Below are 13,219 nucleotides of genomic sequence, written 5' to 3'. Positions count from 1 at the left end.
TGCTGTAGCAGGTTTGGTTTTCCCTGTATTTCCAAATGAATGTATACAGGAATTGCTTTCAGCCCCTGTCAGTTGGTAAGTTCTGCTTCACTCTGTGTGTAGCCCTCTTAGAAATCAATAAGAATGCTTATGAAGGAGGTGAGCCCAAAGATACACTCCCACTTTCAGGGAAGTTAGTTTTACATACAGAAAGTGAACAAGCTTAGGCCACGCATACACAGCTATACCAAACCAACCTAACCAACTCACTCCAACTATATAACAACATTATATAAATCCTATAATCTTAAGCAATAACTAGACAGCATATACTCCATACTATAACATAAGGAAAAAAAATTCCTAACTTTCAGATACTAAGCCAAGATGACAATCAATATCATGTTTGAAGAAAAAATCATTGCGCTTCACAACTAACTAACTTTTCTAGGCAGTATGCTCTATGCTTTGCAAACAGCAAAATCAGCCAAAAGGCTGAGATACACATGCAAATGCAGCTCTCTTCAATACTAATTGCACATTTGATTTTGATTCGTGAAGGATGAGGGCATGCAGTCAGATTAGGAAGTTCAATAGTCTCTTTTACCAATCAGGACAAGTTTTTCAAACTTTTCTAGTGGACAAAATCCCCCACCCACAATTAAAGGAGGAAAACAATATGGATTTTGACAGACAGGATCCTCTTGACTTCCCAACTGCACAAACACCGGCTTCTGCAAGACTCTTGCTATTGCAATACTATGTGACCAACAAAGTGATTACCATCTGCAATAACCCTGAAGAAACAATGCTTCTTTAACCTGGTAAATAAGCTTTCTCTTTCCTATTTCTAAATTAGATGTCTTAGAATACAGCAGTTGACTTTTAATAATGGAACTTCATATATGCAGACAAAAAATTCTCGTCTTAAGTTTATTTTGCCCTGCCTCCCTCAATTAACAGAAACTTACATTTTTATTGCAAATGTCCCTGCTCTTCAATAGCTTCTTATATTTAAGAAATATTAGAATAAAAGAACTTTTGAGTAATTCAGAGTATTCTTTTCATCCAGGATTAGTAAATAATTGTATTTATCCAGGATTACTACACTACCATTAAATAATCTTTCACAAGATGGCAAGAAAGGAAAGCCCTCCACTTGTGATAGATTTTAAACTCTTTGTCTGATAACATTCCTGGTAGAGGCTCAATGTTAAAAATCAGGACAAGTTCTCAGGAAATGTTATCAAAGTCATACTGCTCCTGTGACAAGAAGTGGGAGATAGAGCCATGTTAGCCTTTGCCTTACCATGTATTAAAGTAAACACTAAGTAATTCACTCTCCTTCATGGAGTGCTTGAATTATTTTTGCTTATCTTTCTTTTAAAACTTAAATACTAAAAAAAAATTGCAAAGAAGTCAAGCTACTCAGAGATTAATCTTCCAATCTTTTCAAATGTATTTTGCCCTTTTGAGTATCAGTAATCAGGCCTTGTATCGAAAATTTTATTTCACAATACATTCACACACAAAGAGATACCCTCACCTCTTTTTCTAATAATTTTTTCCCCACAGGTAGTAGTTAATGGCAAACCTTAAAAGGTCATGTTCTGCTACAGACTGGAAGAATGCCTTTACTGTGCACAGCCAGAGAATAGCCTGGGAGGAAAAGACCAGGGGTAACTGAAGTTACGAACAGCAGCTTGCCATTAAACCTATGCCCTGTGACAAACCCTCCAGGCAGTCTTGTTAAGAGCAGCTCTCTTGTTGGAAGTGGCACTTTTGTGTTGTCAAAGCAGCAAAATGGCAGAGAACTAAAGGCATGACTGTGTGACAGTTTTTTTTTATATACTCAGTATATTTCTAAAACAAAAAGAAGTAAAAAGCTTCTGCTACAGAAATAAACAAAAAATCTCACCTTATTATGTTCATACTTGTATGGGATTTTGAGGGTATCCATGGCTCTGATCATGGCCTGCATTGCTGTAAAAATATTCTGGTACACCAGTTTTGTAAAGCCCCTTTTGTCTTCATCAGAGTAACCTGATCCATGAATGATTCTCATCTGCTTGATAAACGTGCTTTTGCCACTCTCTCCTGTGCCTGCAAGACAAATAAGAAGGATATGCTTTAGCAACTGGATACAAACATGACTTGTTGCAAAATGTGGACACCTTACTTAGTGCAGGGCTGAACAGCATCAAGTAGTGCTGGCAAGGTAACTACAAGGACTAGTTCAGCGTTGAATAGCAGCATCAGCAGCAACTGAAGTACTACCGAATTAAAACTTGCGTTTTGGTTTAGCAACTAAACTGAATGAACAAAACTCCAAACCACAGACGTATGACAGCATATTTAAAAAAAAAAATATTCTGCTCTTGAAGATAAAATTGTCTGAAACGTCTAATTTCACATAACTACTACAAGCCATTATATCATGAAAACTCAGGAAGTAAGAAAAAAAAATAATCTTCCTTGGCCATCTTTCAGGATGTTATAGCAGGCCACGTACAACCACTAGATATATTCGTATTTTTGTTTGGTTGATGGTTTTGCGGGGGGGTGGGGTGAGAGGGTGTCTTGTTCGGTTGGTTCTTTGGGGTTTGTTTTTTGTTACTAGTAGTAGCTTTTTGTTGCAAGTACTGTAACTATTACAGCCCTGCAAATTTTAACCTTAAAAATGTAATATCAGTGTTATTTAAAACATGGCTCATACTCATTAATAGGCAGTCTTTCATTCCTTCCTTTAAATTTCTTTGTATCTTTCTACTTTGTACCACAAGCAGTTTGTGAATAAACTTTTCTGACTATCTGTCAATTTAAAGTGAAGATCTGTTTGTTGGAAATTTCATACAGGACTTATCACACATTTTTCCTTTATTCCAATTCAGTGAGCTCATCCTCAGTGATAAGCCGAACTTGTCTACCTTATTCCTGTGTTTGCTTAAAAGGAGGAGTTGATATACAGAACAAGCAGTTGCACAGCCATATAAAACCTGTGTTCACCCAGCTACTCAGCCCTGCTGAAAACAAAAGACACGCATGTGAGCACATGGCTCAGTGCTGTGCTTTTCAGCCTGGGTTTTTACTTCCATCCTCTCTGTAAAGCTTTGACACCTTATACCATAATACCTATCTTGCAGGACAAAGGCAGCCTTTACGCCCCTCGCATAACATCTTAGGTGTCCTGTCAGAAATGTGTTTCACAGCAGTGCACTGAAAGGTTCAAAGAGCAACCCTTAAGTGTTTCTGAGAACACACTACAAAACTTTGAAAGCCTCCGAAACCTTTGCCTTTACCATGAGCATCATATTGAAACCTTTCCTCCCATTTCCCATACACATATTCCAAGACAAGTCTTCCTTAAACACACAATCCCAGAAAATCAAGCACAGTAACATACCAACCAATTTTACTTTTTCTGAGGAGAAAGTGGTTATTACTGTAATAAAGAAGAGAATGCTCAGAAGCTGAAAACCGAGACCAACTCCTCAGCCTCAACAGGGATCCTTAGTCTGTGTTGTGGTCAGGAGCGTGCCACCAGATGCACAGGCTACCTCTGCAGGGCACACCCTAGCCATGTAGAATCTGCCACACAATCTAACCAATTCCTGCTGGCCAGGCACTGTTTTTTGTTGAAAGGGTAACATAGTACAGGCCATCCTGATGACATCTGCCTGTCTTCCAGATCAATCAGATGCGAGATCTTTACACTTCTGTAATTTACCCCTAGGGGATATTATCTTCTTTAAGGCCTTATAAAATAACAAACCTAAACAAAACAGAGCTATTGCACAGTAATAAATTACGCTGCCCTTAAGACCACCGCAGTTTCTCTTCTTCTGAAACCTATGAAACAGTCATGTCCTTATATAAAGTGAAAACTAACATACTGCACATTTTTATTAATTCTGTAATGCTGTCCAGCTTCTCTGAAGATGTTATACATTTAGTACAAAGATCTCTTCAACACGAACCTACAGGTCATACAATAATTTGAGATGCCTTTTTCACAAAATTAATATTTACTAAAGATTCTGCTTTAATAGCACGTAAGAAAATAATTTTCTTTAAACACTTCAAACACTTCTGAAGCAGTGGAATAAAAAATGACTTCCAATTTTGGTCCTGATCATAGAATCATACAATAACAAGGTTGGAAGAGACCCACCGGATCATCGAGTCCAACCATTCCTATCAAACACTAAACCATGGCCCTCAGCACCTCGTCCACCCATCCCTTAAACACCTCCAGGGAAGGTGACTCAACCACCTCCCTGGGCAGCCTGTTCCAGTGCCCAATGACCCCTTCTGTGAAAAAGTTTTTCCTAATGCCCAGCCTAAATCTTCCCTGGGTGAGCTTGAGGCCATTCCCTCTTGTCCTGTCCCATGTCACTTGGGAGAAGAGGCCAGCACCCTCCTCTCTACAACCTCCTTTCAGGTAGTTGTAGAGAGCAATGAGGTCTCCCCTCAGTCTCCTCTTCTCCAGGCTAAACAACCCCAAGCTCTCTCAGCTGCTCCTCATAAGGCCTGTTCTCCAGCCCCTTCACCAGCTTCATTGCTCTTCTCTGGACTCACTCCAGAACCTCAACATCCTTCTTGTGGTGAGGGGCCCAGAACTGAAAACAGTATTCGAGGAACGGTCTCACCAGTGTTGAGTACAGAGGGAGAATAACCTCCCTGGACCTGCTGGTCACGCCAGTTCTGATACAAGCCAAGATGCCATTGGCCTTCTTGGCCACCTGGGCACACTGCTGGCTCATGTTCAGTCGACTGTCAACCAACATCCCCAGGTCTTTCTCCTCCAGGCAGCTTTCTAGACAGACTTCTCCTAGTCTGTATCCAACTGCACAGGGTTGTTGTGCCCCAAGTGCAGGACCTGGCCTTTGGCCTTGTTAAACCTCATGCCATTGGTCACAGCCCATCAGTCCAGCCTGTTCAGATCCCTTTGCAGAACCTCCCTACCCTCCAGCAGATCAACACTTCCAACCAGCCTAGTGTTGCCCGCAAACTTGCTAAGGGTGCCCTCAATGCCTTCATCCACGTCATTGATAAAGACATTGAACAGGGCTGGACCCAGCACTGAGTCCTGAGGAACCCCACTTGTCACTGGCCTCCAGCTGGAGTTCACACCGTTTACCACCACTCTCTGGGCCCAGCCATCCAACCAGTTTTCCACCCAGGAGAGTGTGCGCCTGTCCAGGCCAGAGGCTGACAGTTTCTGAAGCAGAATGCTGTGAGAAACTGTGTCAAAGGCTTTAGTGAAGTCCAGGAAGACCACATCCACAGCCTTTCCCTCATCCAGCAGCCGAGTCACTTTGTCATAGAAGGCGATCAGGTTAGTCTGGCAAGACCTGCCTTTTGTGAACCTGTGTTGACTGGGCCTGATCAACCAGTTCTCTTGCATGTGCTTCATGATGGCACTCAAGATCACCTGTTCCATGACTTTCCCTGGCACTGAGGTCAGACTGACAGGCCTGTAGTTTCCTGGGTCCTCCCTGCGACCCTTCTTGTAGATGGGCACAACATCAGCCAGCCTCCAGTCCAGTGGGACTTCCCCTATACGGGAACCTAGATTCATTCTGAATCATGAAATGCAATTTAGCATAGGAACATGGAGAGTGTGCTAATATTATCCATTTTGTTTTAAAACAGAAGCTTCCAGTTCTTTTAATTCTTTATTGGGAAATAGGTAGCAATTAATATTACACATGATAATCATATACAAGAAAACACGTTGCTAACGCAATCTTTGAGAAGATCCTTCTCTAAGCACATTAGAGAAGACAGTATTTTACATTATTTACACCTTGAAAGTGAGCACAAAAACCACAACATGTCAGGAAACAAAATTAAAATCCAAAGAAAAATCTAAAGTTTAAGTCTGTATCTTATTCAGCTTTTAGTTTTGTATTTTGGTGTCACTGCCTAAGACTTTGCCAGCCAAAGACCAATAACAAATCATTCTTGGAGATCTAAAGACACAGATGCACACTAACACACTGTATGTATTTTTACATATTCCTTCATAATTTGTATGTGTATGAAAAATATGTATTGCAAATACATATACAACTACCCCTATATACATGAAAATGCTATCTATCTCTCTCTCTTTTTGAAGGCCATCTCAAAGTTTCTTCAAGTCTGTTCCACCCAGATCAATGCTTAAAACCACTTTTCTGTGCCTGCTCACAGACTCATTTTCTGGTTAAAGCCAGCAGCACCAATGAGAATGTTTCTTGTCCTCCTAGTGTCACAAGTGCAGCAGCAATGTGTGTCAAATGTCCTCGTGAAAACTTAAACAATGAATAATTTCCAGCACAGAGTGCATGAAAAGGGGATGAAAGAATATAACTGACAGATAATAATAAAATTCAAAGTATTGCCCCAAAACTACAAAGAAGTGAAGAAGTTAATTTTCAGCACAATATACAGGAACTCACAAAAGCTTCAGGTTGATGGCTCCTCTTAAGCTTGTTACGATCAAGGGTAGAAATTAAGTGTTTTCATATTGTTGCTGACAAGAAAAGCATACAAAGATGATTTCAAGTATGGCTTTTTTTATTTTTAAACAGCGGCATCACATCTTTCTTTTAACAGAAACCCCCTTTTAAGTGAAAACTACTTAACAGTGACAGAACACCATTTACAAGCATGTCACTACGGATTTGCTTAGATACCTCTCCCTAAACTAAAATAATTGGAAAGGAAACAAGCAATGTTAATTACTAACAGAGATACAGGGGAAAATGGGCATAATGAATTCCCAGGGTTAGCTAAGCAAAGCTGCAGTCGTTACAGGATTATCCCTGGTGGGGACTGGGATTTTAAACTCTCACAATTATAGCACTGAGTCAAATCTAAATCTCATATTTTTATACATTTTTTTCTTTTAAAATCCCATGACTGGCATTTTAAGAAGATAAAGACCTTCACTGACACAGCACCACCTAGCTTTCTACAGCGCCATCTATAACAAGAGAGTTAAGAAACAAAGCTTGTCGACACATGCCTCAAATCCTACCTACTGCCATAATACACAATCATCACCGGGTAACAGACAGCACAACCTCCTGAGTGGGTCTGTTTCAGCATGTGAGAAACACAAAACTTGAAAGTGGATAAAAACATCTACATGTCCTGAGAGGATATGAACGCCTAATGGTTTCTAACCATTGCTTCTACTGCCAGCATCCCAGGAATTCCTCCAGCTGATACAAGGAGAGAGCAAAGGTGAAATGGAAAAGCAAATCAGCAGAATGGACCAAGGTGTTATCCCAACTTGGTGGGGATAGTGAGATCATTTTTCTGTTGGCTGCCACCGCATATGTAAATTAATCAAGACTTGAATCAGTTCTCTGAAGCCAGATGAGTAATAACTCCTTGCCTGTCAGGAGACAGTTGAAGATAACACAACATACCTGAATCTCCAAAACAACACCACCAACCACCACCATAATAGCATTACTGTAGCACAAGATCAATGGCATGACTGGAAAAAAAAAACCAACCAAACAAGAACTTCCTGATTCAAGAGCACAGTATGGCTGGTCATTCGACTTCTGAAAAAATTATTTTAATATAAAGAAACAAAACCAAGTGAATGAAAAGAATTAACTGCCTTCTAAAAGCAGTAATGTATCATAATCATGAACTCTCATTCAAGCATGACATAGAGAACTTCTAAGAACTTCAGAACTTCTAAGAAAGATCTTAGCATCTTACAACCCAGCAAATCTTTGAAGATTTCCCCAGATTTTTTTCTTTCAATGGGAATAACAACAAGTATTACTACATCAAGAATTTTACAGCCAGAGATCTTAAAGTCCCACCATCAGTTGTACCTCCAAAAGCAGAACCAGGAAGGAAGTCAGGTTGCTTAAATACAGCAGTTACTCCTTACATATATGCTTGCACGCGCACACACACACCCCCCTTTATATATAATTACTATTACACCTGGTACACATCCTGCAAAAAAGAAACTACTAAGCATTGAAACAAGACTCTGTGAAACTTCATGAAAAAACTTAAAACATGGCTAACTTTAAGTAACAATGTAGCTACTGGTTTCAAAACTCACAGGGCAGCTGACAAGGAAGATGCAGGAGAGTAATTTTAAAATAATTCAAGAATAGAAGCCTAGGCTGACAAGCTTTTCTTTCATAAGGGTGTGTAAAACATACCTACGCTTGTTTCTACATTTCTCTGCATTGTAACTTAAATATGTCTGAAGCACAATACCTTGAATGACCAAATACAAGGCTGTTCTTAAAGTAAAACAACAAAGATGCCGTCCTCTAAGCAGAATCCATACTGATAAGAAAAGAAATGCTGCTAAACTACGCCTGAGTTTGTGTTTATTGTTAAGTCTGATCTATAAAAAGGAAAGAGAGAAAAAGACCACGTTTTAATATTGTAGATTTGATATTTACAATAGACAGAAAATTATGTTCTTAATACATAAGGAAAAAAATGTCATCTAAATCCACTGCCTTGTTAGTCACTATCTACACACATTTACTAAGAATCATTAAACCAAAAATGTGTAAGGTTGCAGAAGACTGGCTTTTATCTTGGGACTTTGTGGCAGAAAGAAGCCCAGATGTATAGGGAGAGTGAAGATTCATGGGTAGAGTAAAATCAACATCTAGCGCAGACTGAGCACAGCCTGGCACTTAGGTATCAAAATATCTGAAGCATATTACAGAATGCATGAGATTATCCCAGGCGCTGAAGCAAAGGAATCAGTCTGTCCAACCACTCAGAACAGTTGTCGGGCAGGTAAAGACTGCAGAGGAACTCTGAGGTGAAGACGAAGCTTCCCAAGATCATCCTGTAACACTTTCAGGCAAGTTCTGGAGTGGAACTAGAGTATCTTTTCCCCATCAAAAGAAGGGCAGGTTCGTGAAGCAAGCAGGCTCCTATACAAACAACCATCCATCTGACGTAGTCCAGCACCTATGCAGACAGACTCCTCATCTCAATGCCTTATGAATGAATCCTTACTTCTACAGCCTTGACCATCACCTCTGTCATAGCGGCTACAACTGGAGAGCTGTCTATCAGCTTCAAACTGGTACAGCTAATACCTAGCACTCCTTTCTAAAAAACGACTCCGAGTATTCTATTCATTTCTTTATCCATGGCTTAAAAAAATATTCTCTACTACACACTGTATCTCTATCATACTTCTTGAAAGATATTTAAATACCAATCTGTACTTCCAACCATTCAATGCATTTATAAATTAGTTCTTAGAATTGACTGTTCTCATCTTCATCATAAAAACTGAAGTATAACACCAAAGAATTTAAATGGCAACTCAAATAGAGACATGAGTAGAATTCCTATGAGGAAATATTATGAGGTCTAATAATGAATATAGTATGCATACTTATATTTTCCATAAAATCAACAGTGGTACTGTAGTATCTTCCTTCTGTGATTATCAAAATCCTTAATATTAATAGATTATACCTCAAAAAAGTCACTTAGCAAAAATTTTAAATGGTATATCACTTGGACTAATAAAAAAACCCTATGGAACAGGAACACATCTCAAGTTTCAAGCAAGGCTATAAAACAAGCCAAAAAGGGATCTAAGGTCGCCTGATGTCTGTTCCTACATCAACAGCACACCATTTTGTATTCATGTTAAAAACTAAATGGAATAACCCCAAAAGGCTAAGTTAGGAGAGAACTCCAGTGATAGACTTTGAGATTTAAGGAAGCAGAGGTTTAATTTAAGAAGCACTGACAAAAAACCTGGGCGACTTATATATACTATTCTATTGTCAAGTGTTTGTTCCACTGACAGAGTCTCTTTAATTTAAACCATTACATAATCATCATAATTATTCTGTTCACAATCCACATCTGCGTATTTCACTTTGTTTCAAAAAAGGAAGCATATAATCATTTTGCCATTCACTAAATTGCCTCCCGTGTCATTTTAGTAATTTATAAACATTTATTTAAGATGATTATCAATATTCTATGAAAGAAAACAAAATATAATTTCATTAATGACTCGTGCAACAGCAAAAGAGAGCCTGGTAAGATAAGTAAAGATTCCTTCCAAAGACTGAACAGGCAGAATTTTATGAATATAGTTCAGGACATCTACATCTAGAGTTAACTCCTTCAAGAATAGTACTGAATGCCTTAAATGTTTGTGAAAAACTATGCAAATGTTATCCATGACAAAATATTACTAAATCTGTTGCATCTTTTCCTTAGCTAGACTATAAAAATTGTAACAATCATCTTTATGTAAGAATGATATTTCCCTCTTTTCAATTATGATATCTATAAATATGATATTGTACTAATTAACTTCTCAACAGCAGAGTACAGGAGCTGAATTCTCTCACTTCCTTATAAAAGGGAAAGAAAACCTCCCATTATGAAGAGTTTGAATGTTTTCTAAAGCAAATTTAATCTGTTTGTGTTTCAGCAGATAAACTTGCTTATTACTCTAGTACAGCCACTAAACTGAGACATAAAACTAATACTCATCCTCACTGTAGTAGTAACACAATTAAAACAGTCCAAGTGACTACTATAATAAAGCCTAAATAACACACCAAATCACTGATAATTAGGAAGATAGAATAAAAAGTTAAAATTCAGTTGATGTTCTGCAGCTTCTTAAATGAATATTAAATCAAGGTTTCACTGAAACAGAACCTCTCAAACTCCCTCACCAGAAACCTAGTTAATCTAATATTGCTTTGTGCGATATAATCAAAACCACAGTGTACTACTATCACGCAGCCAGGCACAACCCGTTACTGTAAGTCAGCATCTTCCTTCCTTTACCTTTAGTTCTGGAAAAACAAACAAACAAACAAAAATCCTAAAACCCAAACACCAAATCAAACTCACCCCTCCTCCTCCACACCCTTACCCAATAAAAGCGCAATCCTTTCAAGCTGAAATCAGATAAATTCCACAATCCTAGAGCAATCTTCTTATGGTTTGGGTACAATACAGAGGCAAGGGAGCAAGAGAAGAGATAAACTGGCTGCCTTCACAGAGGAAAAGTTAACTCCAAGACTTTACCGAACTCTGTTTAGAGGAGGACAGGGTCCCACCCTGTGTGACCTTTCCTCCCTCCTCGTGAAAGGATCCCTCTGAAAGTGCATTTACAGCAATGCATGCAACATAGGCAATAAGCAGGAGGAGTTGGAAGCTGTTGTAGGGCAAGGAGACTACGATGTCGTTGCCATCATGGAAACGTGGTGGGATGACTCGTATAACCAGAGTGCAGCTACGGTGGGGTATCAACTCTTCAGGCAGGACAAGATGGGTAGGAGAGGAGGCGGAGTAGCCCTCTATGTTAGAGAGCGCCTTGATATCCTCAAGCTCGATTATGGTGATGATGGGACTGAGTGCCTGTGGGTTAAAATCAGGAGCCCACAAGAAGGCAGATATTGTGATGGGAGTCTGTTATAGACCACCCAGCCAAGAAGAAGCAGCTGATGAGCTCTTCTATAAACAGCCGGGGGTAGTCTCAAGATCTCTACCTCGTGGCCTCGCGGGAGACTTCAATCTTCCAGGTATCTGCTGGAAGTACAATACAACAGAAAGGAAGCAGTCTCGCAGATTCCTGGAGTGCATGGAAGACAACTTCCTCACACAACCAGTGAGCGAACCAACTAGGGAAGGTGCCCTCCTGGACCTGCTGTTAGTGAACAGAGAAGGCCTTGTGGGGGATGTGATGGTTGGAGGATACCTGGGACAAAGCCACCACGAGATGATAGGGTTTTCACTGCTAGGTGAGATGAAGAGGGGGGTTAGCAGGACAGTCGCATTAAACTTCCAGAGGGCAGACTTTGGACTGTTCAGAAGGCTGGCTGGCAAAATCTTATAGGAGACATGTTCCGGAAAAGGAGCTGGTGGGGGAAAATAAACAGTTTGATTGAGTAGGGAGATCTAGAGACACACCAAAAAAGAGCAATGTCTACGACCTTTGAAGAAGGGACAGCCGTCTTCAGTGGACTACAGGAAGGAAGCGAGATCATGCAGAGAAAAAAATCAGGATGGCTAAGGTCCAACTAGAAATCAGATTTGCTAAGTCTGTGAAAGATAATAGAAAAACCTTTCTATAAATACATTAACAATAAAAGGAGGACTAGGGAGAATATTCAGTCCCTACTGAATCTGAACAGGCTGGACCGCTGGGCAGAGTCCAATGGCATGAGGTTTAACAAGGCCAAATGCCGGGTCCTGCACTTGGGGCACAACAATCCTAAGCAGTGCTACAGACTAGGAGAAGTCTGCCTAGAAAGCTGCCTGGAGGAGAGGGACCTGGGCGTGTTGGTTGACAACCGACTGAATATGAGCCAGCAGTGTGCCCAGGTGGCCAAGAAGGCCAATGGCATCTTGGCTTGTATCAGAAACGGTGTGACCAGCAGGTCCAGGGAGGTTATCCTCCCTCTGTACTCGGCACTGGTGAGACCGCTCCTCGAATACTGTGTTCAGTTCTGGGCCCCTCACCATAAGAAGGATGTTGAGGCTCTGGAGAGAGTCCAGAGAAGAGCAACAAAGCTGGTGAAAGGGCCGGAGAACAGGCCTTATGAGGAGCGGCTGAGAGAGCTGGGGTTGTTTAGCCTGGTGAAGAGGAGGCTGAGGGGAGACCTCATTGCTCTCTACAACTACCTGAAAGGACGTTGTAGAGAGGAGGGTGCTGGCCTCTTCTCCCAAGTGACATGGGACAGGACAAGAGGGAATGGCCTCAAGCTCCGCCAGGGGAGGTTTACGCTAGACGTTAGGAAAAAATTCTTTACAGAAGGGGTCATTGGGCACTGGAACAGGCTGCCCAGGGAGGTGGTTGAGTCACCTTCCCTGGAGGTGTTTAAGGCACGGGTGGATGAGGTGCTGAGGGATATGGTTTAGTGTTTGATGGGAACGGTTGGACTCGATGATCCAGTGGGTCTCTTCCAACCTGGTTATTCTGTGATTCTGTGATACTGGATGCAGAAGTAACAACAGTGACAGGGGATGAGGAAAAGGCTTACGTACTTAATGCCTTCTTTGCCGCAGTCTTTAGTGGTAAGGAAAGTTGTTCCCGTTGTGTACACACCCACAAGTTAAGAGGAGCAGAATGAGGCTCCCATGATCCAAGAGGAGGTGGTCAGAGCCTTGCTCGCCCAGCTTGACACACACAAATCTATGGGGCCCGATGAGATCCACTCAAGTGTATATGAAGGAGCTGGCAGATGTGTTGCAA

The 13,219-nt window shown here is 40.7% G+C and overlaps 1 protein-coding gene across 1 annotated transcript in view; it reads right to left on the bottom strand.

The window, feature by feature from the left end:
- The window catches only part of LOC138733553 (guanine nucleotide-binding protein G(q) subunit alpha), a 131,266-nt gene that overhangs the window by 79,308 nt on the left and 38,739 nt on the right, over positions 1–13,219 (bottom strand). Inside the window, exon 2 of the mRNA XM_069880834.1 lies at positions 1,898–2,082. Within this exon, the coding sequence (XP_069736935.1) occupies positions 1,898–2,082 (185 nt within the window). The remainder of the gene's footprint in view (positions 1–1,897; positions 2,083–13,219) is intronic.

Source organism: Phaenicophaeus curvirostris, chromosome Z (genome assembly GCF_032191515.1).
Source record: "Phaenicophaeus curvirostris isolate KB17595 chromosome Z, BPBGC_Pcur_1.0, whole genome shotgun sequence".
Taxonomy (NCBI): Eukaryota; Metazoa; Chordata; class Aves; order Cuculiformes; family Cuculidae; genus Phaenicophaeus; species Phaenicophaeus curvirostris.
Note: the sequence above shows the minus strand (reverse complement) of the source record. Positions and strands in the feature narration are given on the sequence as shown.